The following is a 26373-nucleotide window of genomic DNA, read 5'->3' on the forward strand; positions in this document are numbered from 1 at the left end:
GAGTTATTTTGTAAGGCTTTGAAGTGTCAATTACGTAATGATTTGTGTATATAGTAATTCCTCTTCACGGTAAAGTAATCTTGTATTTCTTTTAAGCTTTTGTTTTTGGAGAAAGGTTTAGGTAAGTACCTACCTACGTCTTTTCTTAACTTTTTGCTTCCGTATAATAGAGACCGACTGGCAATTACATAAAATACAAATCAGGACAATATCTTGTATCTAACTTTCTAGAACATGACATGTAACCATAGTAAATTAGTTTGTCCATACGTCGTTAAAAGTATGTATTTCAACATTTTGCAATTCCTTAGTTAATTCAAGCCAAAAGTAACTAACTATATAAATAATCTATTAACATAATTTCGAGGGTCTATAATTTTACATTTGTATCCGAATCTAAACTCTATTACTTAAGAACCAAAACCTTTCTTTCTTTTACTTAATTTGTTTGACAATCTAGCTAAAAAATACTGACCAATGTTCACAAACGTAGGTTTCGTCTCGCACAAAAAGTCCTCACAATGGGAACGCACTCCCAAACTTGATAAGCCTTCAGTTTTATATTTAGCGGAGATAACGAACCGATTAGACGCATTAACGATAACGTGCCGTCTGTCTGTTTATCTGTTCTTCAATATATTTACGTCAGTTATCAAAGCTTTGATGTATTATTGCGCTCGAGTGTATCTAGTAGATCTGCAGTGAATATAGATGGCTAATTTTAGAATGGTAAGAATTTTGGGTTAGATTTGGCATCTCTCTTGATTGAAGTAGTTTTTACAATGTATCTTCACTGCCTGCGAAACAAAACAATTCTCACTTTAGTATATATTTAATCTTAAAGCTTAAAGTAGTTTATACATAACTTACTTCATCCACTTAAGCAATTTGTGCACAAAGGTGTGACAATCAAACATCTCTATACTTGCATTAAAATATCAAACACAGTAAAACTATCAGTATGTACACAAATTCATTTATTCAAATATACACAAACAGCTAAAATAATCCTTTCATAAATAACCAAAGAATATACCAATAGTTAATTAAAACTGTTTGTCTCTACGATATTCTTTTAACTTATTAACGCGTAAATGGCAAACAAACGAACAAATCGGATGAATCTAAAAACCCAACATCTCGGTGGTGTATGTAATAATCGATTTGTAGGCAATAAATCCTAAGGAACAACACGGCAGACAGACAGATACGGGAATCTATTAACTGAAGTCGGGACCTAGGGTCTTGGGTGACTGTGCATTTGGGAAACGTGGGATATAATAAACATTTTGTGTTTCATTGTTAAATTGGTTTGAAGTCGATTTGAATAGAAGGTTTTATTTCAATAGGAACTTTTGTAATAGAATACTTACATGATAAAAAAAAATATCAGTGAAGCATCTGCTTTCCTTCTATTAATAATACAATACCAATAATTTGCTAATGAACTTTAACGACAAGTTAACCATAAAATAGCATCTTCACACACAAGGTGTTTCTACACTAGACTTTTTAAAAGCATAGTATTGATATGTTTCATGTTTATTTTCTCTCCCTTCATTCTATTTATAACATTAAGCAAAATTCAAATCATTTGAAATAATCCCCAGCTACATGTTACTTCCAAATTAAACTACCTGTTAAAAGTCTCAACCACCTTCAAAGTTAAAGCACCTATTAAAAGTCCTACAAAATCTAAAATCATACCCACCCCAAGCTAGGCACGGTTGACAATACCTAGATGGATATCATCAGCGCCCACACGGCTCTATGAGAGGTCTTGAATTTTGAATAACAAATAGAAAGACTTTTTATTCACAGATAACAATAAAAGGAACTTCGTTAAAATATTTTGCTGTTAAAGTTGGCTGTTAAAATGGCTTTAGTCAATTATATCCATTACTTAAATATATGAAAATAAACGGATGTTTCTTTACACATTGACATGAAATAGATGACTTGATCTGTATGATTTTTGACAAAGAGATAGATTATACACAAAGCCAATTTATATACCTACTACGCTAGTAAACCGCGGGCAAAGGCGTTTAAAAGAAATAAGATTTAGGTATAAATCAAAGGTTTATTCGGAAAATAGTAATCATCAAGTAAACACACATGTTCTAAATTAATTCTGTACTACATTCATGAATACAAGTTCGGATAGCGATTAGAGATAGCAATCGATATAGATGTACTGTCTGGGCTAGGCTATTGGCCGCTCTGATTTATAGTCCGCATCTAGACATCTTCATTTAGCGCTAGTTTGAGCTAGACTATACATACGGATACAGGGACAAAATTTTGGTCCGAAAAAATCGGTGGTAATATGTTATGAGCTTATGACGATTCAAGAGTACCTACTTCCAGAAGTCCAATTGAATAAATAAATATTTTTAGTTAGGATAGGCAAATAGCAAAAGTACAGCCTGACTAGAATATTTTTTTTATTTCTAAAGTCCGGAAAAACACTATAAAAACTTATTTAGCTCAATTGATGGGAAAAGCTTAAAAGCAATATTTAAGAGATCTTTTTTCACAAGAAAATTAACAAAGAAAATAATGCTAGATCATTCTAAATTTAGTAGTTAGGTTAGTAAATGTTTCAAATCATTGATCGTAAATTCTTCTCCCAAGTGTAAAAGAATACATAAACAGATCCAAAGATAACTAAACGAAAATATTATTCTGAAGAGATTCGTAGAGACAATTGCGTGATACCAACGCGGAACCTCACTATCACCACAGCTATTACCATAAATATCACATCGTCATAGTTTACTGACAACTTATAAACTGTCCGTATTTAAGCAAAAAGGAACCACCCAGCAAAGACGCACTTCTGAGATATCAAAGGATTTACAAAAACATTTGCAGCTCTCTTAGATGAAGTAAAATTGAAATTTATTTTATTTAAATTCATTGATAAATTACTTATTTAAGTATGTGTATATAAATTTGCTCTGAATACTCTTAAACTTTCTAGATAATAACTTTTTTTCTATCAAAATTACGAACTGTTTTTGTGTAAAGATTTTTTAGATTTTTTCAGGGTAAGGAATAAGGTGTTTAATAAAACTCATAGCCAGAATAAATATGGAGTTTATAATTATTTTAATTATACAATGATAATGTGCGACAAGTTTATTTCTTCTTTCTTGACTTGACGACTTGGCCAGTATCAATTTAAAAATTACAGACTTTGTCGTCTATACCACACCCTACGATGTACGTACCATAGAGTTGCCATTGTCTATGCCAAAAAAATAAAGCCCACCCACGTCAATGATAGCATAGCCGCAGATATCGAAGTACGAGGTAGATCCACAGATTGCACCTACGCAGGTGCTATGCAACATTTGCATTACGAATGCCAGTGTCTTGTTGATACGGTCTCTATTTTGTATGAGCGTTTTTTTTATTCGTGTGTACGCGAAACCTACGCAATTCTTTGTTTCTTGAAGGTTATACCAAGTATTAAACATTTTTTTATGTATTACATATTATATTTCATATTGCTCATACCGCTCATAGTAGTACACCGTAGTACTTAATTAATTGAAAAAAAAAAGTACTCGTGACATAATTAATTATTTTTCTCATATGTAACGAACTAATGCTGATTAATTGCAATATAACTTGACAGGCCACAGCACGCACATTTAAGAAATTAACTCAAGTAATGATAAACATAAAACGATGATATAAATCGCATTACAAATTATAACGATGAGCGAGGGATATAAAGATAAACAATGCGAGCGCGACACTATGCGTGTTTCGGAATGTGCGTGGCGTGTCGTGATGCGCTGTTATTGTGTCAGCCACGCGAACGTGACGCGCGCCAGGCCCGAATTGCGTTCCATTTTTGAATTTTTTTTTCGAATCATGGGTTTCCAGCCAGTGCTTTTTTCTAGATTTAGATTTTTTTTTAAACGCGCCAATTTTTTGACAGTGCCGTACGTAAAATAGGTAGTTCAGAGTAATGATACCAACATAAAACACTTTTGTAAATATTATTGCGTTCTTTTCTATTTCGTCCATAATATACATAACCTATACATGCAATATTCTGTTTCAATTCGTAAAAATAAGTTGACACCAATCTGACTTACGCATAATGTTGCCAGAGATTAAAAATTCTAAACAGCGTAAAAAAATAAACACTCGACATTTTATCAAAGTCGGTAATATAGTATGAAAAATGAAAGCTTTTACGTACTTATGTTAAAATAATTCATGTCGCTAGGGCGTTGACAAAGCGCATTTTATGACATGGGTGTGTGCGTGTGATAACAATCTAAATACACACATATATGTATGTAAAAATGGAGCAAACTTTGACAAATTAATTTATTATACGGTGTGCATATCTTATGGATGGGTTTTGTTTTGACGGTTATGTAATAGTTTTCAGGTCTACGAATATTTTTTTGTTATGTAAAATGTTGTTGATGCTTTTTTTGTTTGTCATTGATTCTCTAAGCAAAAAAAATTCAAAATTGAAAATGTTTTAAAGGGTCAATCACTGCCCCATACTTGTTAATATTATGTACTCCAGTCAAATCTAGAGCCTCTAAAGTTCACTCACTACACAATTAACGTAAACACAGGCGTTTACGTTAATTGTGTAGTGAGTGAATCCTTAATATTTTGAATTTTTGTTGATATTTTTTTCCAAAATATACTACCTACTTATTTGATCTATACTATTACTATTTTACTCAATATGTATTTTTCTTTACAGGTAAGTACGAGCTGGTTTCCTCGGTAAGAAGCGTCCGGCGTTTCCTTAACGACCAGAAATGTGTTTTAAATTTTCTGCCCAACAAAAGCCAATACATGTGGTCTTTTAAGACCACATGTATTGGCTATCAATCATGAAAACGACTTAGTATTACAGTATTTTATTATCTGTGGTATTACAGCCCATAAATGGTAGAGTACATGTTGTTAATACACGTGTGAAGAGCTGAGATGAAGAGAGAAATTTTGCGTAAGAATGTGGGAATTTTAAGAGGAATAGAGTCCAGAGTTATCTTCGGTATGCTCTCAATAATTAAAATAACAGATTGTCGATTGGTGCAACTTGTTTTATGAACCTAGTGGTTACCTACCAAGGTTTTATAATTATAAATGGTATCAGAAGCTACAACAAGAAATGATAATTCATCCAAAGATGAACTCATATACCATAATATTATCAACGTATCATACATACTTAAGACGATACACAAAAAAAAATCCACTGCTTGGCGGGCGGAGTCTAATAGTTCGCTATCGCGAACGCGGGTGTGCGCGATGTTATTCTTGCAAACTCGCCGCGCTGCCGCTAGCCGACTCGGGACAAACATGTATGGAGTCGTCATACAGATATAATATTGTTATACATATACTATTTAATTGTTGATTTATTGGTTTTATTTTCTTGCTTATAAACAAATAATCTTCTTTTTAACAACTACTTAGACATTATTAATAATTATTATTATTTCGTAATGTTTATTTTATTACAAAATAATACAGGTTATAAATAATCTTTAAAATAACAAAAAATATTGTTACTCGGTAAAAATGAAATGGTACTCAATAACGCGGACTACTGAATGGATTTAGATAGAATTTGATGCTGACGTAGATATTACATCATGCCCAGAAATGAAAGGTAATATTTCTGAAAGAAGTTATAAACCCTAATTCTTCTCAGTCAAAGTCAAGAGTGGAAGATATCACTAATACAGTAAAACTGATGCGAAACTTTGGATGTTAATTTGTATATTTTTTTGTTAGTTGTTACTTAATCACGTCAAGACTACATTACCAATTTTGATAAAATATAGCTAATTGCCTGGATTTACACATAGGATACTTTTTATCCGAACTGAACACTTCTGTGGGATAAGACAGGATTCACGATATAATCTAATTCCACGCGGGCAAAGCCGCGGTCGGAATGATATTTTTTTAAATAAAAAAATTGTTTAAAAAAAAACACAAAATATATTGACGCATGTATTTATTTTTTGCACTATATTATAATTGTAATTATTCATTACAAATAATCAAAATAAAATAGCCAGAACAAAGTTAGGCCCTGGTAGGGTAGGTAGGCAGGTACAGCAATGTGAGACGAACACTGGCTTATTTATACCAATAATAAACATTAAATTAAGTTTACTTTCTAACAACAAAAATACATAATATTAGCTAATGTGAAAGCGAATCAACCAATCATCCCACAACAATGAAATGTGCACACAAATATTCATCCAAATCGGTTCATGTCAATAGGAGGAGTGACTGCAGCGCCATCTTCCGGGCCCAATTGTGTTTCCAGATCACCCAGGAACTCAATTTAATATACTTACACAAAATTTTTCGAAATGAAAACTCACATTACTATGTAAATATGAATATAATCCTGTTTTATTACTAAGCAATTTTCCGCACAGGTGTAGTAAGTATAAATGAAATAAATATCAACATCAAATTCTTTATACAACATACTTATCTACCACCTACTAAGAAATGTAATTCTTGAAATTTTTTCGTATTTTTTTTAAATATAATACTACTCCAATGAGCTCCTGTTCCATATTACGTCCACCATACTTCCACTAAGTTCACCATGATTTTTTATTTCTTTGCACTTTGTTGCTTTTTGCTAAAAATGGAATCATGCGATAAAACCAGTAGAGCGTTGATAACATACATTTTTGACTGAATAAAGGTACTTACGAAGGAGTGGGTTCACATTGTGAACAATCAGTGGGTTTATTTTCCTTCTGGATTCCAGATTTCTGAAAAGATTATTTATGCTATAAATGAAAAAATCTTACACATTCGTTATGTACTTAAAACAGGGGTACATATCAAACATCGTCTATAATACAATTATCATCAAATTTAAAATAAAACCAACTTACTTCATTAATTTGTTCCAATTGTAAGCATTCTTTTTCCTCCAACCTTTATGTTTCTTCTTCTTATTTTCTTTATTGTCCCCATTTGTCTCATTTTGTCTTATCGTGTTGTCACCCTTTTTTAGGATTGCGCAAGCGACACAAGTTCCCCGTGTGACGGCCGTAGCGGGAATGACTCGTGCAGCGATCGGGGTAGGAAGGTACAGGGCAGCTCTCGCTATATTGGCTGGTCGCGCGCTAATTTCAAGTATTTCTTGTTTATTTCAAAACCATCGCATATTTCAAAATTCTAACACGGTAGACGTATAGGTTGTATATTTTATAGTTAATATCCAAAAAGTCGTAACTTTACATTTGTTATTTTGAAGATGCCAGAGATTAAAAAAAAATAACAATGAGAACTTTGTATTTTTTTTCTATCGAGAAAATATCATCGAATCATGTTTCTAAAACGGTAGACGTATTGTGTTACTATTGAACTTTCTTGTCAAGAATTTTCATCACGACAACTTTAATAATATAAAAATTACGAAGGTTTGAAAAGGGCCGTAAATGTTAGAAAAATTAATTCATCACCTTAATGCTCTTTTTCCTCTAAATTATCAGTTAAAGACCCTTAGACAGCGAAATGTCACACCACAAATACCAAAATATCCCAAAAAAACATCCATCACAAAGCAGGTGCTGAGCCGTCAAATGCACAAACACACATGACAATAGCTGACACACAAACACGCAAACACGACAGTCGAAATAAATAACATAACAATACAATCGGCCATCGAAAGTGATATGGTGGTCTTATTGTCATCGCGTATCGGCCATCTTGGCTTAAACGAATGCCATGTGTCAAAATTGGAAAATTTTCAAATAAAGAACGCTTTATGAACGGGGTTCGCGGTTTTGGAATAAAATATTTTGATTCAATGAATAATTTTGATGATCGTTAAGTATTTGTTATTTCAAAAGTTCTCTTATAAAACTGGACGGCCAATTAAAAGATTGAACATTTTCCTATTGTTCATTTAAAACATATTTAAAATTACGTTGCTCACGAGTAAGTTCTTTGAAGAAGCTTTCCGATTACGCTAAGGTAACGTACATTGTCACAATAAAATAGAACTATGCAGTTTATTTACATAGTTTCATTAACAATATTGCACTTATCATACGACCATACATTATTTATTATTTGAGCAATTTTTCTCACGCACAAAGTCTTTTATATCTTTCAACCCTACATTTGATCAAACCAATAAAGGGACAGTAAAAGGCATCAAATAAGGCTTTATAACGTTTGTTAACGTAAACCCAACAATATTTTTCATCAAGTATTGACGGCACATACGCGCTCCCACTGCATCATAAAGCATGGCCTGAGTTCAAATCGTTTTATTATACAAAACTGACACTAACGCCCTTAAAACCATACAACGGCCGTGTCTCCAAAACCACCGCTTTTTGTCGCAATAAACCGATATAATATCGATAAAAAATATCGATGCCGCGATTCTTGGAACAAATAGTCAATTATCGACAACACTGCGACCGCGGAATATCGATTACAAATCAGACGCATCGATTCATTCGATTCCCGGTAAATTGTGTTCCCGCGCTGTAGATAACAATTTTTAGATGTCAAGCTGATATTGTATCAATAGTCGTTATAAATTATATCGTCTGCAGTCTGCAGTTCTTTAGCGCGATAAATTATTGTCGAAGGTAATTTGCTTCTTTGTTATCTCTATGCATATTTTAAGACAGCGTTTCGACCGGTTTCCGGAGGTACAGAGACAAAATTCTGCTGATTATGAAGTCAGAAACATGTCCAGTAACTGCGGGGTCAGGGCTGTGGCCCTTAACCTTGTATTGTCCCCTGGATATACCTACTTGACTTTCTAAATGTATGGCCATTGGCCGTATCTTTGTACTAGGAAAATCGCAAAAGCAGAGCTACATTCAAAATAATATAGGTACAATGAGACTTAACTTTTCATTCAATTACAATTTAAATATTGTATACTGCATTTACCAATAAAACTATTTTTAAGCATGTGATACAATTTAAAAATACTGACAGAAAACTATTTTCACGAACGTGCTACAATTTCACACCAAAATATTATATAATACCTATGGTCAATAACTGAACATGCATGTTTAATTGCCAATACAATACCCATAAGTCGCGGGAACTATCTACACTTACGTAAATAATTAATTTAAAAACACAGCACACGACTATAATTTGCGCAGCATATTACGGGGATAATGAGAGCGTGGATACCAAAGCATTGTTTACAGATGCGATCTGCGTTATCTGTGGTATTTTTGTTCAGCTGCCGTGTTTTCACTTATCTGTATTCGAATAGGGCCAATTGTTCGCGCCGTTTTCGTCATCTTATATTGTCTGTGGCCGGTGTTGATATCGATACCGGATTCGAGATTTGAAGATAATCGTTTTCGGCATAAACGATTGTTGGGAGCTTGTTAATACTGTATTGTTGTATTAATTGAAACGGTGCGAGTTGTAATTAGATGCAGAGAATAACAAATAAAGATTCAGTAGCAAGACAATGCGTTTTTGCGGTCTATTAGTAGAGCACCTTTTCACTAATAATGAAGCATAAATTTTTTGATCCGTTTTGCTTGGTTTGTCAAGGTGATAAGATCATGAAAAAAAAATTGGTTGTCTGTAAAGTCGGTTTACTGACGATAGTAATTGAACGTGACAACGTCCCATTGTGCTTCTTTGTCACTCGTTCCGCGCTCTCGCTTGCACTTCAAGCCTTACATGGAACGCCTCAGAGCGAGGTAACGCCGCATGAGTCATGTTTTTTCGTGCGTGCAGCCGGCTCTATCGAATTATAAGACGTTGTCTCGTCAAAAATACTTGAACAATATCGTTGGTCAATTTTTGGTTTATACGACATATAACATGTCTATAAGTACCTTTACACTCTACTGTCTACACTTATGATACATCATCGACTAAAACTTGTGTATTTATTGAAATTGAATAAAACTTAGCCTTTTGTCACATTCTAGAAGAAGAATCCGCAATTTTACAAAATATCAAAGTATTTACTCCTTACGCTTAAAAGGTATATCTCGACTGCCTTACAAGCTCCCTATCAAAAGGCGCACCGTAACTTGTATGCACTATAGACAATCATTTTAGTACAAAATCGTATTTATTGTAGATGCAGCGGATAATAAGCGGGATGAATAACGCACGAAGCAAATTAGGCTCCGATCACATGATACGTCCGCGCCGCGCGTCAAGCCTGCCGCAATAACGAACCGCGTATTGTATGCAAAACCTGGCCAAAAATGGTATTTTTAATAGTTTTATGATCATGAGCGATGGCATTAGCATACAGAAATTGATCTGTTTATTGGATTAGATGTATGAATAAAAATAACCGACTTCAAAAACGGAAAAATAAAATATAAAATGATTTGATATTATATTATTATAAATATATTTAAAGCTAAATAGGTTTGATTTCGGTGCACGAACTTATTAATACTAAATGCTTAGTGCTTGGCACCGACTTCTCTTCTCTCTCTTCTTTTTAAAGTCGGTTAAAAATAAAAGAAAAGGAAGGAAGGAATGTTGTAGAGAAAATTAATAAAAAAAATTAATCAGTTTTTTTGATAGCAGACACCTAAGTACCAGTAGTTTCTTAAAGCTATGATTAAAATAAGTTAATGCTTAAACGAAAACATTAATTTACTATCATATCTCTCTTTTCGATGCATTAAAAAGTAAACAAAACTTGAATAAATGGTATTTTTATACTTCACAACTGTAGTATAAAACTACGTTAAAAAATAGCCTATTTGCGTATTTTTACTTTCCGCGATCGCCTATTAAAGTCCATTGTAATGCCGATCGCCTACCCTGATCCGCGGGCCGTATCGAGATAATATCCTCCTTACACCATTGCTACTAAACACACAATCCCGTGTACCGATACAGCATTTATGACTTTCTGTCATCGGCGTCAAAATTCATCTGTGTAACCGCCCGGTTGGTTGCAGACGAGATTACACTTTGAATGGATTGTACAAGCGCTATTTTTCTTTGTGCTCGCGTCGGGAGATAGGACGTTTTAATAATAGATCCGTGGCGCTATCGGGATCACCTTAATGATTCCTCGATGTCGGATAGCCATTGTGTTGGATGTAAATTTGTAGCCGTCGGCGCGGGTAATGATGTGAGAACAAACTAAGATGCCGATAGCTGCGATCGAGATCGCTCCGTGTGTTCTGCTCTTTATATTTTGAGCTTTTTTTACGTGATGTACGAATTGATTTTGACTTTGCAGAATGTGGTAATGTTTGGTTTTTTACTAAGGTTTTTTACATGTTTCCTCACTAGTTTACGTATTCCTCGGTACTCTAATTATTATAGAAACCGAAAATGTTTGATATCTATTAAAGGCTCTATAAAAAATTGTCTCAATTTTGTGAGCTGGTTTATAAACTAAAATGCCACAATACGCACGTGGCATGCATGGTTTCCCGCCAAATCAACTGTCAAATTGACAATAGATAGAATAAATTTAGCAAAGTGCAAACAAAATTAGCATACATTAAAATATTTATCGCGCTAATAGCGCTTAGCTATTTCCTTATCTCCACGATCGCCATTTGCTTTCTTGTAAAAAAAAATTATGTTCATTCAGGTCAAAGACAATAAAACTAAACAGTATATTATCCTTGCATTATGCAACTACTCATTTTAATGTATTAATTGCAAAAAATAATATGAAATCGAGGAACGATGCAAACCATTGTTAAAATAAATTAGGAATAGAGCAAAGCTCTAGAATATTTTAATATTAAAATACATACGTATTCTTATATAGCTTTTAAATACATTATTCGGCTATCATGTTACAGCGAAACCTTTACGTTTTATTAAATGACATCAACAAAGCGTTTCAAAATGGCCGCCGCTAAACACCATCATTAGCGTTATCGCACTATTTTGTCGAATAGACAAAATTTCAGTCTTTCAGCAATATAATAAGCGTCATGTAAAGGATATTTTGAGGGTACGCGGTAAATAAATATAGAACAAAGGGGATGAAAAACGACACAAGCCATTTTGGCGGGAACGCATTTTATGAACATGAGTAGTGATGTGCGTAATCAATTTTAGTTTTATTCAAATACAAATGACTTTTATTTGCATATTATAAATTTGGTAGATGGAATTCATTATTTTAAGCCCGCCAAGAGGCACGCTCTACGTGTCTACAGTGAACACAACACGTCCAAATGTATTCGGAGCTCGGGTCCATCTTATGAATTCCACAATTGATTGTCACTCGAACATTAAATAGGAATTTACAATTAAGACTCTTAACTCTTAACTGCGACAGCGTGGCATGACATCATTATCGCGTGGAATCGATTCTTTTTTTATATCGAGTATAATCGAAATCGAGCGTGGCGCCGCCGGCCGATCAGTTTTATCGTTCTATTATCGAAGACTAATGCACTGAGCGAGATAACGCGGACATAAGAGCGGGGGCAGATAAAGTCAGTGTGGCCATGTTAAAAATAGTTTACACGCATACTTGTCTATGGTAGGGTTGCAATCTTTAATATTTATGAGATGCTGAATAATTTTGTTTGTCGATTAGCTGGTCATTAAAATAGAAATAAATAATACCCCCAGATATGGATACCGGTAAATGGATCTCTTATCGAATTGATTTATCATATTTGCATCCTCCATCTGGAAAAAAAAACCATAAGTTCGATAAGTTAATAGTATGTTATCGCAATTTTGATGTAGTCTTGTCGTTATTTAAATCAATTTGCTAATTATGTAAACATCTTAATTACATATTATAACTAGTTATGGGTAAGTATCGATAGGTTTGTAATGTCGATAGATGTTGGCGGAGAAACCCTAGTTATATATTTAAAAATGGAATTCCTCCCACAAATTCTTTTACTTATCGACAGCCGAGAGGAATACGTCTTCCTTACTTAAATAGTCATTACGAACTCTTTCCTTTGGCGTTTATCGAGCGCGGCCGGCGTCGAAGAGATGGCAATAATAAAAATTATCTATACAAATGGGCTCGGATTACTCGACGACATAAATTCGGCTCTCGCCCAATGAGCGCTGGCTGGCGGAAGATAAAGGGTCAACGGATTTTAGAGCATCGTTTTTGCTAGTTTCCCCGATTGGTTCCACGTCAGTCAATTAGTGTTCTTATCGATCATAGACGGACTTTTATTACTCAAAATGGACTCAGATAAACGGTAGGATTAAATTATTTGTTTACGTGTTTCTTTTTATGGCTATTGATTAATTAGCTTTAAAGATACTTAAGTTAAACCATCATTTTATAGTCTATACATATAATATACATATACTTTAAGATTTTAATGTGAACAAATTAATAAAATATATTTTAAACAAAAAAAAATGACTCATATTATGTAATTCCAATTGGTAATGACGACATGAAAAGATAATAACAAAAACACATCGGAAGAAACATATCGGAAAAATGCTCCGTAATCTCTTTCAAATGCTAAAGACCGTGTCAGGGAATAGAGAAATATTTTAAAGTCCAATCCGTTTAAAAAACGGTAAAAAAACCGGCAACCGGCGAGGCTCGTATCGGGCGCTTACCGAGACACCGCAGCAGAGTTATTCGACAAAAATGCTAATTTTCAAATCTCGAACTCTCGCCCGCCCGCCACAATCGGAACGACTTGAATTTTTTTACGATTCGATGTTTATCCGCCGGTCGCGGCGCAACACTAATTTCTCATTCAATCTCTTTCTTTTGTCATTATTTGTACAGTGTACTAAATTTCCCGCCAATTTTTTTTTGAAAGGAGTTGTAGAAACACACCTAAGTGATTTTTTCTGTATTATTAACATTAATGAATTGTTATTTAAATTCCTAAAGTAAATTATCGAATTCTGGTAGACGTAATAGTTACAGGTAAACAAGGTTCGCGTGCGCATTTGACTTTAAAAATTCGTAAACAATAACATATCAAGATTAAAGTTACAAGATTCTAAACAAAAATAAGCATTTAATTAATTCGCTATCTCGTCGACATTTCCCTGCATCTATTCAATTCGATTAAACTAAACTTTATAAATAATCGATTAGAATCGCGTCCAATCGCCATCGATTTTCTTTAATTATACAAATTATCGAAGGGACAGCTATCACCGCCATCTCCGGGCAACACCGCAATTTCCCGCGATAACGTCCAGCTGATGATTAAAATCGAATTTATTAAAAATAAATACCTACCTGGCGACCGCAAAAACATCGCTACATCGTTCAAGAATGCGTGTATATTTTTTGTGAATAACTTATATTAAATGCGTGTGGAAGTGACAGATAATAGGAGTCAATAAAAAGTGTACTACATAATGTAATTGTAATAAATAATGGATTGTGTCAAGCTTTTCCGTCACCGGACAGCAAGTAAAGATGTTAAGATACACTTATTAATGTTTAATAGCGTAAACATATAAATATGCCACCTAAATAAAACAAATATTTCTTCGTCCTTTAGTGCCTGAATATTCGTTACTTACAAACCATAAGGAATTCCATTTATTGCCTTTCAACGTTGCGCTTCCAAAACGGTTCTAAATTCAAAATTACGGTGCATAGACAAAGCAAACGACTATTCTTTTTTACATAATAAATACTGGCCATTACAAGCGGTTTATTGCCAGCCATTCCCATTTTGTATTGAAGAAAAAATCGAGCGCATTAGATCGAAGCTCGATCCATCACTAGCTTGTTAACACGATCACAAGTGGACTTTTTTTCACGAGTGTTGTTCTGTCTATCGATGTCAGTAGTAATTGGTATGGGAGTAGCCGTCGGACGCGATGTTTGAAGGCGAACAGAGTTAATTATTTTCGTCGAAAGATACTATCGTATCGAGATAGTGTTGTAACAAATAGATTGTATTGACGCGATAGTGGCGTTCTAATATCGATGTAAGCTTGTTGCTTGTCCGTTTATGTGTTGTAAGTATGTGTGTATTTAATTAAAACTGTTTTGTTTCTTTATTGATTTAAATTGCGTTTGTAGAATAAAGAAAGTGGCAATGTTTTGATATTATATTTAGTTAATAAAACATATAGTGATATAGACCTTGTAAGATAAATATTATACAGTACATTAAATTAATTTTACGTGACAAACTATTTAAAATTCCAACTCCACAGAAATATTTCCACAAATGCATAATCCACCTCAATTATTTTTTATTTTTAATCATTAAGCGTTATCGTTTTATTAATTACATGGTAACCCACATAGCCTAGTAAACCCTTTAACAAACGAGTGTATTATCAGCTTCTAGAATCTCTACGACCTCTATGATTGATGTAAAATGCAAGTTAATATTCATAAGGTGTTGCCACATGTAATTTGTAATGATGTGTGAATTTTTCGATGTGGCAACTCGCAATGCTTTGACAGTTGGGTAAGTAGATTGTTTATCTGTGGCAAACAAATTGAAAGCTTCAAAAGCTGGTTGGTAAACATAAACATGTGTTCGGCCGTGATTTAAAAATAAAATTAACAATATTTATTGGACTTTATTTTCGTCACATGTATCATATTGAAAAAAATAATACCAATTTCTTAGTCATAAAATTATTAAGAACTTGACTTATTTACTTCTGTATAATTGAGCTTTCGCATATCCATAATTTAACTGTTTCGTACATCGTTGTACAGTTTCTTTAACTCCGTTGTAATTAAAAGAAAAAATTGTTCTACACATGTGCGATCGTATCGAGATTGGGATTTAAATAAAATAATAGTTTTACTTTACGTGACCTACATGATAATATAACATTTTTTCTAGAAATAACAAAAGCTTTATCTACTTATTTATAAATTGATATTATTTTGTGATAAAACAAAATATGAACTAACGCACTTTAATAATTTTTTATTTTAGTATTAAAATGTGGTACTTACTTTTTCTTTTTATTTAAAAGGCTTTTGTGAAATTTCGAGGCGTTTATTTTTATTTTTTTCAAAACTTAGATATGAACATTATATTGAAAAAAAAGCAATAAAATCTCCTCTCGTTTACAAAAGCTCATCATATAACGGAGCTTTTTTCAAGTAACTAGCTTTTTAAAAACATCCCAAACTATTATCACCGAACTCCACTACTAAAATAATTATCACTTGCAAATCATTTGAACATTAAAACAAGCATTGTACAAAGATACTATCACGGCTGTTTCACGTAATCATAAAATCAGTGGCAGGCGGAATAAATAATGACGTATGCATTTCCCAGTCGCCTATCGGAGATCTTTTGCGGAACACTATCGGTATCGTGCTTCCAGAAAATTCGAAGCGAATCACGCGTGGAATACAATAATGTGTGACGTCACGTTTTGAGCGGGAACTTTTTCGTATGGGTCATAGTTCGGACCATAGTTTGGACTGTTTTATATTACGTGTGGTTCGGTATTCGGACTATCTTTCTCGTTTCTATGAACCCTGGAAGATTGTGGTTGGAATATTCTTTTGACGAAATGAGCTGTGATTTGAGACTGCATGGTGTTGTTCTTATTGAATAAAAGAACTTACCTACTTTTAATTTTTTTCAGAAGTGCTATCTTGTCACTTGTCTGTAAAGCATTCTCATTGATTGTCATAAATATGCAAATATTTTTCACCCGTTTTATTTAATAATAGGTAACTTTTCATGCTGTTCCTAGATAGTAATCCACCACGTCCCAATGATATGCCTGCTATTTCACTTTTGACTCAACATATCGTACAATCGATATTTTAATATTCGATCTAAACGATCATATAATTAAATCGAGATCGATACGATTGGGCGCGGGGTACCGTCACGTTTCGCGTCACGACGCCCACTTTTGACGCCTCCAGCGCGAACGCAACTTTATCGTTATTCGTTTATCGATATCGACTATTGATGGTGCAATCGTTTAAGTAGAATGTGCATGCTTCTTAATCGATAGTCCTGTACTAAAGTGTGTGTGTAATTACTGCCATATGAAACTCTCCTAAAAGACTTATGGAATCAAACTCGACGTCTTCATTCGTCGTTAGTAACTTCAAAGAAAGATTCTTCTGATTTATAATAGTCATGCCATGGATATCCTTGTAATATACTCACTAGGTTTATTCCCATATGCCAACCCAATAACTGCCATAAACATTTTTTTAAACTGCCATTTCATTTAAACCCAGAGCAGGTCGGAATCGACGTCGCAATTATAATATTATTAATTCACGATTGACGTGGTGTTATGAGGTCGCATGTGAGGGGCTGGAATCGCGTTTTGCATAGATTTAAAAAAGCGATTGTTATGTAAATATCGAGAGTGCAATGCCGTGTTTTGTTTCTGAGTTGTGGGGAAAGACGCTAATCAAAATTAGTAGCGAACTTATGTAGACTCGAAATGTTTTGGTGATGCCTTGACTCTTGTGTAGTTTGAATTTGAACCTATGTAGAGATGCTAGGCTCACATTACAGTTTAAGGTAGGTAAGTAAGAAGTAATATCTTGGATGGATGACAAAAATATTTTAAACATACAAGCTACAAGTAAATTTTTCCTCCTGAAAATAAAAAAATAGTTAGAGCCTATAATATGGCTTTGGTTATATAAAAATCTATAGATTCATAAACGCAATATCGTTATAATTTCTTTTTAATTTCTATTAAACTTAAGACACACAATATTTGACTTCAAAAAGCACCCATAAAGACAAAGCTTCCGGTGCTATTACAATCGATGTAACTAGATTTAAATACACTTCCTTTAACATCTTCACACACACGCACACAAAACAAATCACACATACTTGTACACATAATTTGATGTACTTGTGTGCACTATCACGACATCAAGATTTATACAGGACGCAACGCCTTATCTAGCTGCGAGCGACGTTTTTGCACTCAGCGCGATTTCTTGCTGTGACACTTTTTTTGCTTGTAAAATATAGGTTATGTGAATTACTGAGTTGTGAATTATGTGGATTAATAAATGCTGGTTTCATTTTAATGGGTTTAGGAAAAGGTAAAGTTTAATGTAGGTACATACCTTAGTTAGTTTCAAATATTTTTGACAATTGATTCAAACTAAAGCTCCATCGTTTCTTGTATTTGTTTCAAAGTTAAAATTTTATCTGTAACGCTTGCTGTAAAGTGCTCTAAACGTCGGAATAAATGCAATGTAAATATTTCAGTAGAAAAATAGTAATAAACAAAATTCAAATATAAATGGAAATTTTATTTTAGTAGTAATCGGAAAGGCTTAGGATCATCACACTAGCCGCTCCGCGCGGTTTCACCCCCGTGGCTCCTCTCCTGTTGGTCGTAGCGTGATGGTATATAGCCTATAGCCTTCCTCGATAAATGAGCTATCTAACACCGAAAGAATTTTTCAAATCGGTTCCCGAGATTAGCGCGTTCAAACAAACAAACTCTTCAGCTTTATAATATTAGTATAGATTATTATTAACCTACTGTTATCGTTACAACATTTCAAGAAAATAAAAAATAAAAATAACCATATAGGAAACAATCTTCACTTCCTTCTAGGAAGTAAAACACAAACCAATAAAACGCCAATTAACCGTGTAAATAGTGAACACAGTTACTAAAAAAAGCGTGAAATAAAATCCCATCACCTTTTCCCCAAGACTCAAGTACACGAATGCTTACACCTCGAATCGCAAGCAATCGTCAGGAGCAAGCTGTGTATCGGAACCGATATGTAAATGTCGCTTCGTGACGCACGATGTCCTGTCGTTCAAGATCACCGCGCACAGATACAACATGTAACAGATAAAAAATTGTAAACTGGCTGGCGAGAAATTAAAAAAAGCGAAAATTTTTAATAATTGTCAAAAGATAAGCGCGGGATACACCGATATTTCGGTTGCTGGCTGGTAATAATTACACAGTATCTTTAATGATACGAAAAATATTGTTATTTATTTTATGTACTTCACTGCTGATCTCATTATGAGGAAATTATTAAACTCAAATAATAATAGATATTTGAACGTTTACAAATTGTTGTTTCATCCTTATAAATTCGAATTATTGTTCGAGATAATACCACAGCTATCCGCAGTCTGTTGACATTTAAAGCAACAGCTGTCATCATTGGCGGGAAAACAACATTGAAAAGATAGAAGATGTAAAGTTCAACGATCTAGTCACAACGATTATTCATGTCAAATTGAACGAAACAAAACATTACCCTGTTCGGGTGTTTAATCATATGGTATGAGCACATAAAATCACAGGTAGTGGTATCAGATATCGAATAAACTAGGTGATCGGTCACCCCCGTCACAGATCTATATCGAGTCGATTGTGACCGTCTCGATGCACGACTATTTTAATTGGAGCCTGATCTTCCATCTGATAAATGTAAGGACAAGATGGCGGCTTTGTTTTTTTCTTCTGTTGTGTAGGCACGTGTTCAGTTGTTGGCCTGGTTATAGAATTTTGAATGGCACTTTAATAGCGCTTGTGGCGTGTTTGGACATTCGATGTTTGAATGGTAAATGCTCTCAACAATTCAATTTTTGTATTTTTTCTTGCACCTTTCTGTTACCAGTGTTTATGGTCATGTTTTGGACAGTTTAACAAACAAGTAGGTTTATTGTTGTATTCTGTGCTTTGGTTAAATAATACAAACCGAGAATATTATCAAATAAGCTTTTATACTAAGGTATCGCATCTAGTCTTTGCGCTCTAGTCAACGCAGCACCATGCGGGCACATGACGTTACTAACAAAATAATTATTTGCATGTCTGCCCTCATATAAAGGGCTTTTAGCCTCTATATTTGACATGTTTATAAGACAAAAGGGCACTGATGAATATCATTTAACGAATCGACATTCTGTCCGCGAGCGTTGCTTAAACGACACCGAGTCACGCCATCTATCTGATTGAACATTCAACCTCTCCGAACAATCGCAACTTATAACTTATTTAGCGAAAAACGGGAGCTCGAACGCAACTAACGAACGACGATAAACTCGCGTTCGCTATGACGCCGACATTAAACCGTCAGATAAAGCGAGCATTAGCCAGACCAATCAGGTGTCACCGCCGCATCGTAACGGCCAATCGAAACGAACTGCTCCTAGGATAGCGTGACCCGAATGCAATCCGATTCAAGTGGTATTCGTTACCGCGAGATGGCGGTCTGCGCGCGCGCCAATCGTCGCGTCCATCTCGCTGTCGTGCCCATATAATGATCTTCACAGGGGCAGGAGAATGAAGTTGAGCCTCTCATTAATTGGCGTTTTGAGTTGAGATCGTTGTGCGAAAGATAGGTTAATTCCTCGCTCAGTCGAGATCGTTGTCGCTCAAAAAGGAAGGTGAGCGAACGTTTTCTGGAAATCAGATCCAATTACAACAGGGTCCGTTAACTTTTTGTTCTGTTTTGCTACTGGTCGAGGGTAGACTCACGCGCGATGTTGATGGACGAGCTACGACGCGACCGGTTCATTGTTTGTTGACAGATCGACCTCTCGATTTCACCCGTTCACGGGCATTCTAGTAGAACATTACTTGCATTTCTTGAAAACTCCGCACCCCACCCACGCGGTGAAATTTACATACCGCGAGCACGTCTCAATTAGGAGCGCTAATGTATGCCTCGACCGAAGCCTGATCTGACTGACGTCGACTGATAGCGAGCGAAACGTGACGAGTGACGACTATCGCGAGAAAACCACTGCCAACTTAGCATCGCTCCGCTATTAACAACACTAATAGGGGCGATATTGTAGATTTATTTTTATTTGTGTGTACCACTCTGAATTCCATTGACGTATCTACATGTGTGATTAATAGTACGTTTATTCTTTCCAGGTGAGGACGAGGAATGGGGAAACGAGAACGAGGCGATGCCGGGAGAACCTCGCACGCCAAGTTCGGAAGGCGAGCGAGTCGCTTCCAGTGGAAGAGCGTCTCCAGCTTCAGAGGGATCTGCTTCCTCCCCGCCGCGACTGCGCCTTAATACAAGCCTAGCCACCGATCCAGCGCTCGCGCCCCAAGCTACGACACTTAAACATGAACCACCGTCTCCTTCCCCACCGCCACCATCGACGCAGCAAGCAAGGGACTACATAGCTTTGACGGCGGCAACATTTCCAGCTCTTTTCCCGGCAACGGCTGCCACACCCCCGGGATACACTTGCAAACCTTGTGGTATAAGATATTCATCATTGAGCACACTTCAAGCTCATCAGGAACATTACTGTTCTAAAAGACGATCGAAAACAGATAACAATGATTCTTCTAATGAACAAGCCACTGAAGAATCTAATGATGCAAAGACGACTCGGCCGGTAGGCAAACAATATGCGTGTACATATTGTTCATACAGTGCTGACAAAAAAGTTAGTTTAAACCGACATATGAGGATGCACTCATCGTCACCTGTTAGTAGTGGCACGCTGGTACCAACGCCTACCTCAAATGGCGAGGTGACAGAAGGCTCGCCAGCACAAGATAGATATTGCGCAGACTGTGACATACATTTTAGTTCTGTCAAAACATTCAGAGCACATAAAGCACATTACTGTAATACACGACAAGTTGTGAAACAAGCATTAGCGGCGGCCAGGGCAGGCTCTGTTACGTCCGGGTCTGCACCTCCTTCACCTGGAACAACTCCTCCAGCTCAAAACCAATATGCCCTTGCCCTACCCACTAATCCAATTCTTATTGTTCCATATTCATTATTACGAAGCGCTAGCACCTTACCTGGGACTACATTACCGGATCCAGATACACCTTGTTTTTTGTTACCAAATGGTACATTTCAACCAATCAATAGAGCATTACCAAATCTCAATGCAGACGGGAAAGAAGCCGAAGTTCTTAAATCTGCAAACAGGCCTCGAGAGCCATCCAGGGATGCTGGTACTCCTTTAGATCTGAGTGTTCGACGCACACCCGAATCAGTAACTACTGATGAACATGAGAAAGAAAATAGATTACGTTCAGCTACACCGGAGCAAATTGTATGCGCTCCATCATTACCGGGTTCGCCTGCTACACCTTCTCCTTCAAGACGATCGTCATCACCTAGCGGAGAAAGCTCACCAAAGCGAAGACGGAGAAATTCAAGAGATCCTACACCAAAACCTCCAAGTGTTCCTTCACCGCCCGAAGACAAGTTCCCTGCTGTGGTACCTCCGCCATTAATACCGCCAGCTTTGGCTTTGAGACTCGCCACAGAACTGCCTGTAACGGCTGCTTCGCCTCAAGTACTAGTCAAACAAGGAGTGTCAAAATGCAAAGAGTGCAATATCGTATTTTGCCAATATGAGAACTATCGTATACACAAAAGGCATTATTGTTCAGCAGGTGGTGGAGAAGATAGAGTGAGTCCTGCTCCACCGGAACCTGGTCCGCCACCGCAATATCGACAGCTTATCTGCCTCGCTTGTGGTATCCACTTCAGCTCATTAGATAACCTGACAACACATCAGTCCTACTATTGCACTAAGAGAGAAACTAGGTCTCCTCGAAGTTTGCCCGAAGTGCCAAGACCAACGTCTGGAACTGAAGGAGGCTGGAAATGCCCGTGCTGTGAGGTTGTGTCACCCACTGCGGCTGCTGCTCAGAGGCATATGGAAGCCCATGCTGGAGTTAAGGCCTTTCGCTGCACAATATGCCGGTATAGAGGAAATACGCTTCGAGGAATGCGAACTCATATACGAATGCACTTCCGGGAGAAACCCGCTGATTTACAGGTTGGTATTCATAATTGTATGTTATTCATATATTTCAATAATTATTATTCATATTTAATTAACGTCTACTAAATGCCCATCTAATTAAAAAGAAATATCAGCCAATAGATATTTCCAAAAATTCTTATTCACAAAGAATTTTCATATTTTTTAAAGCTTAGAACCTATTTGCTACCACATCCAAATATGTAATGTCTATACTGTTCGAACATAAACTTAATTACAAACGAATATTCCAGGAGGAGAGCTTCATCTCATGCGTGCTCGAAGACGACAACAGGGAGACGACCTCACCGAGCCCAGCGGTGGGCGAGCGAGTACACCGCTGCGGCAGCTGCGCCTATACCTCCACGTACCGCGGCAACGTGGTCCGACACGCGCGCCTAGTACACGCCACAGAAGATCCCGAGCCCGAAGAAACCTCCCCCATCCCCTCCGCTGACATCAAAAAGGAACCAGAACTCGATGAAGACACACCGAACTACTGCAAATCTTGCAACATTCCCTTCAAATACGTTAATACGTACAAGGCTCACAAACAGTTCTACTGCACCGCGGCTAACCAAGACGCAGCAGCCAACAACAACGTTCCCGCGCGTGTCAAAGACGCCCCCGTCGTTTGAATTGCCATATTTAAAAATAATATCATAGATAACAAATTATAATACTTCCATTCACGTTTACTGTTATTAAAATATTATAATGTATATTATTATTTGTAATAGATATAACGTTTTAAATCTCCAATTTGACATTTATCAGTCTCTTGGTTTAAATCGCTCTTAACATATTGGCGTGAGGAATAAAACTGCTTCGATTATTTAACAATTATCATATCATAAATATGAAAATATTCTCTATTTACGGAATTAATGAATATTATGTGCAATAATATAAATAGGTATATCGATTTTGTGCATATCAAAATTGATAATTATTTCTTTGTGTAGACTGATGGGTGAAATAAAATCTCGGCTAGTGTACATAAAATTTTGTTCAGTAGTAATTGTTATAATATAAGTAGTTATTGTTAGGGAAATAACCTCTTCATCTTATTAGTATACGTTAATACCAAAATTGTAAATAATTGTAAAGATATTATCGCATTATAACTAAATTTTATTACCATTTTTTCTAAGATTGTTCTTTCTTTGTTGTTAATTTGTTTGATATTTACTCATAAGACTTAGGTATTTAGCTCTATTACTTTGCCAAGCAATCAAATGCTCATTCCATGTTTCACCAGTGTTCTTGCTATATCTTTCTGTAATGATGTTGCTGTATAATAAAATTGTGTGCGTGTACTAGTGTAAACACGTAAGAAGTGAAACTTCTTTATGACCTTATTTTTCAAAAAATAATTTACTATATCCAATTTTACAGAAATACATCGAATCAAGATGGCGCGTGACGGAAAAATGTCACGCGTAACGATAAAATTACACTAAATTTTTTTCCAACCCCGATAAAGAAGTTTCACTTCAAAAAATACGTAACTTAAGGTCATAAAGAAGTTTCACTTCTTACGTGTGTACACTAGTACACGCACACATTTTTTTTAAATAACATACTGTTCTAAGAATTATGGCATATTATACGCACATAACTAATTGCATAACAGCAAAGTAATAAAACCTTATTGATACCGTAAACGCAATATCATACATTTCCCTACCGAATCTGAATAAAGCTAAAAGCTCACTATTAATAAGTTATTGTGATACGTATCAGTAGATGGCTAAACGTTAAAATATTACGAATTTACAACCGACCGATATTCAAGTATTTGAGGGCAAAATCAATCATGTTACAAATTAATCTGTTAAGAGAGAGTACCATGTTTTGTCTATGCCAAAGCATTCGCTAGGTTAATCGTAATGCATTTATAGATATCTCACTAATTATAATTGTAGATTAAGTGAATACAAGACTTGTTCCATAAATTTTGTGTAATCATTTTGTGCTTGTCTTAAAGTGGGAATAAGTCTCAAACATGGCAACATCAGGTTAACTGTCAAATGTTGAATTTGACAGAATAGTGTTGTACAATACGAGTAAATGAAAATCTACACTACGTACTTCTAAATGCATCATGACACTTAAACCTCTTGTTAGGCGCGGGTCAAATACAAGGGGCGCGGGCGCGGGCGTGCCATAAGCGCACCTCTTCAATCTGTTTTGCACCACGTACTTCTTCTACATTTTGTATGAAAGATCTTTGGAAAGGCGTCGAGACGGCACGCCACGGTTGCGCCACGGTTGCGCCGGCAGTACGCCCGAGGCGCGCCGGCAGCACGCCCGAGGCGCGCCGGCAGCACGCCCGAGGCGCGCCGCGCCGCTTGTATACATTCACATAAAAATGCGTCAATTACACTACGACCAACGTAACTTGGCGGGCCTGAACTTCGCGCAGAAGGCTGCGCACGAACGTTTTTTAGGAACGAAATGGTGGCATGAGGCGGCGTGCGCGGGGCGGAGATCTAGGCTAGGGATTGACTCTATGTAAACACAATCATCCCTTTATTCGATCAAATATCGCAATCGATTTTTATCGATTTGAAATTTATTGATTTTTGTTTATATGAGATACTAAACGAAATAGATTTACAGAATTAATGAATGTTGTCGTTAGTAAAAGAGATTCCGCCTTTAATAACAAAAAAAAACTAATAACATTTTATTTTCATGGTTATAACTTATAGGACTGCATGATTTAGTTAAATATCAATTATTTATATAAATGATCACTACAATAACGACTGATTGAGAATATTTGAAACCTCTTATAAAATTAAATATAAATATATTTTAATTTTTATTATTCAATTTCAATCGATTTGAAAAAAAATCGATTAATCAACATCCTCAGACACGCATAGTGGACATCCCTTTTTGTTTACGTCGTATAACTTCGTGCATATTCGGCAATTCTCGGTACGCAATTATGTGTCTCAGTCACACGTTAACATTGGTGTCGTGTTCGTGTCGCTATCTCTGTCTTGAGTACCGGCGGTTACAAAAGTTTTCGTTGATCGTTTTTATTTGTTAAATCTTATTATTATATTGTTAAGAGTTTAGTTTTAAATTTGGTCGTATTATTCGCGAACAAAGATGCCACCAAAGCATAATAATATTGTTTTAAATCGCCAGGCGAGAAAAATAATATTTGAATTAACGCAGTATTAAAAAAAAGAAAAATATACCTATATATCGAAAGGTGAGTGAATCCTGAATTCATTAGGTTATTTTTATAGCTTTATGTCTCATAGCGGTTTGATATTTATTTTATTTGTACTTGGTCTCTGTATAAGGAAATTTTATTCGAATTTCAGTAAAAAAAAATGAATGCCTATAACACTTTTTTTTACGAGTGTACATGCGCGAAAGTTCGCAGAGGCTATGTTCAGGCCCGCCAAGTTACGTTGGTCGTATTGTACGTGACGATGCTGATTTTAATATAAAATTTTGCACCCGATGCGCGCCGGCAGCGCGCCCGAGGCGCGCCGGCAGCGCGCCCGAGGCGCGCCGGCAGCGCGCCCGAGGCGCGCCGTCAGTGCGCCCGCGGTGCGCCCGATGCGCGCCGCGCCGCTTGTATATGTCCCGCGCCTTATGAACTTATGAACAGCATCTGATGTGA

The 26373-nt window shown here is 35.9% G+C and overlaps 2 protein-coding genes across 3 annotated transcripts in view; one reads left to right on the forward strand and one right to left on the reverse strand.

The window, feature by feature from the left end:
* The window catches only part of ush (Zinc finger protein ush), a 164417-nt gene extending 139308 nt beyond the window's left edge, over positions 1-25109 (forward strand). For both annotated transcript variants that reach the window (XM_090116270.1, XM_090116262.1), the window contains exons 2-3: positions 20845-22736; positions 22976-25109. In XM_090116270.1, the coding sequence (XP_089972396.1) occupies positions 20845-22736; positions 22976-23359 (2276 nt within the window). In that variant the 3' untranslated portion in view covers positions 23360-25109. The remainder of the gene's footprint in view (positions 1-20844; positions 22737-22975) is intronic.
* Positions 5591-20263, reverse strand: LOC149910709 (uncharacterized). The gene is made up of 4 exons (XM_090108814.1): positions 20160-20263; positions 6927-7160; positions 6739-6800; positions 5591-6664 (listed from the first exon to the last, which is right to left on the reverse strand). Exons 1-4 carry the CDS (start codon positions 20261-20263, stop codon positions 6624-6626), a joined length of 441 nt encoding a protein of 146 aa, XP_089964940.1. The 3' UTR covers positions 5591-6623.
* Positions 25110-26373: the final 1264 nt, after the last annotated feature.

Source organism: Colias eurytheme, chromosome 2 (genome assembly GCF_061535395.1).
Source record: "Colias eurytheme isolate Ceu_HAF_F1 chromosome 2, ilColEury1 Martin Lab GWU primary, whole genome shotgun sequence".
Lineage (NCBI taxonomy): Eukaryota > Metazoa > Arthropoda > Insecta > Lepidoptera > Pieridae > Colias > Colias eurytheme.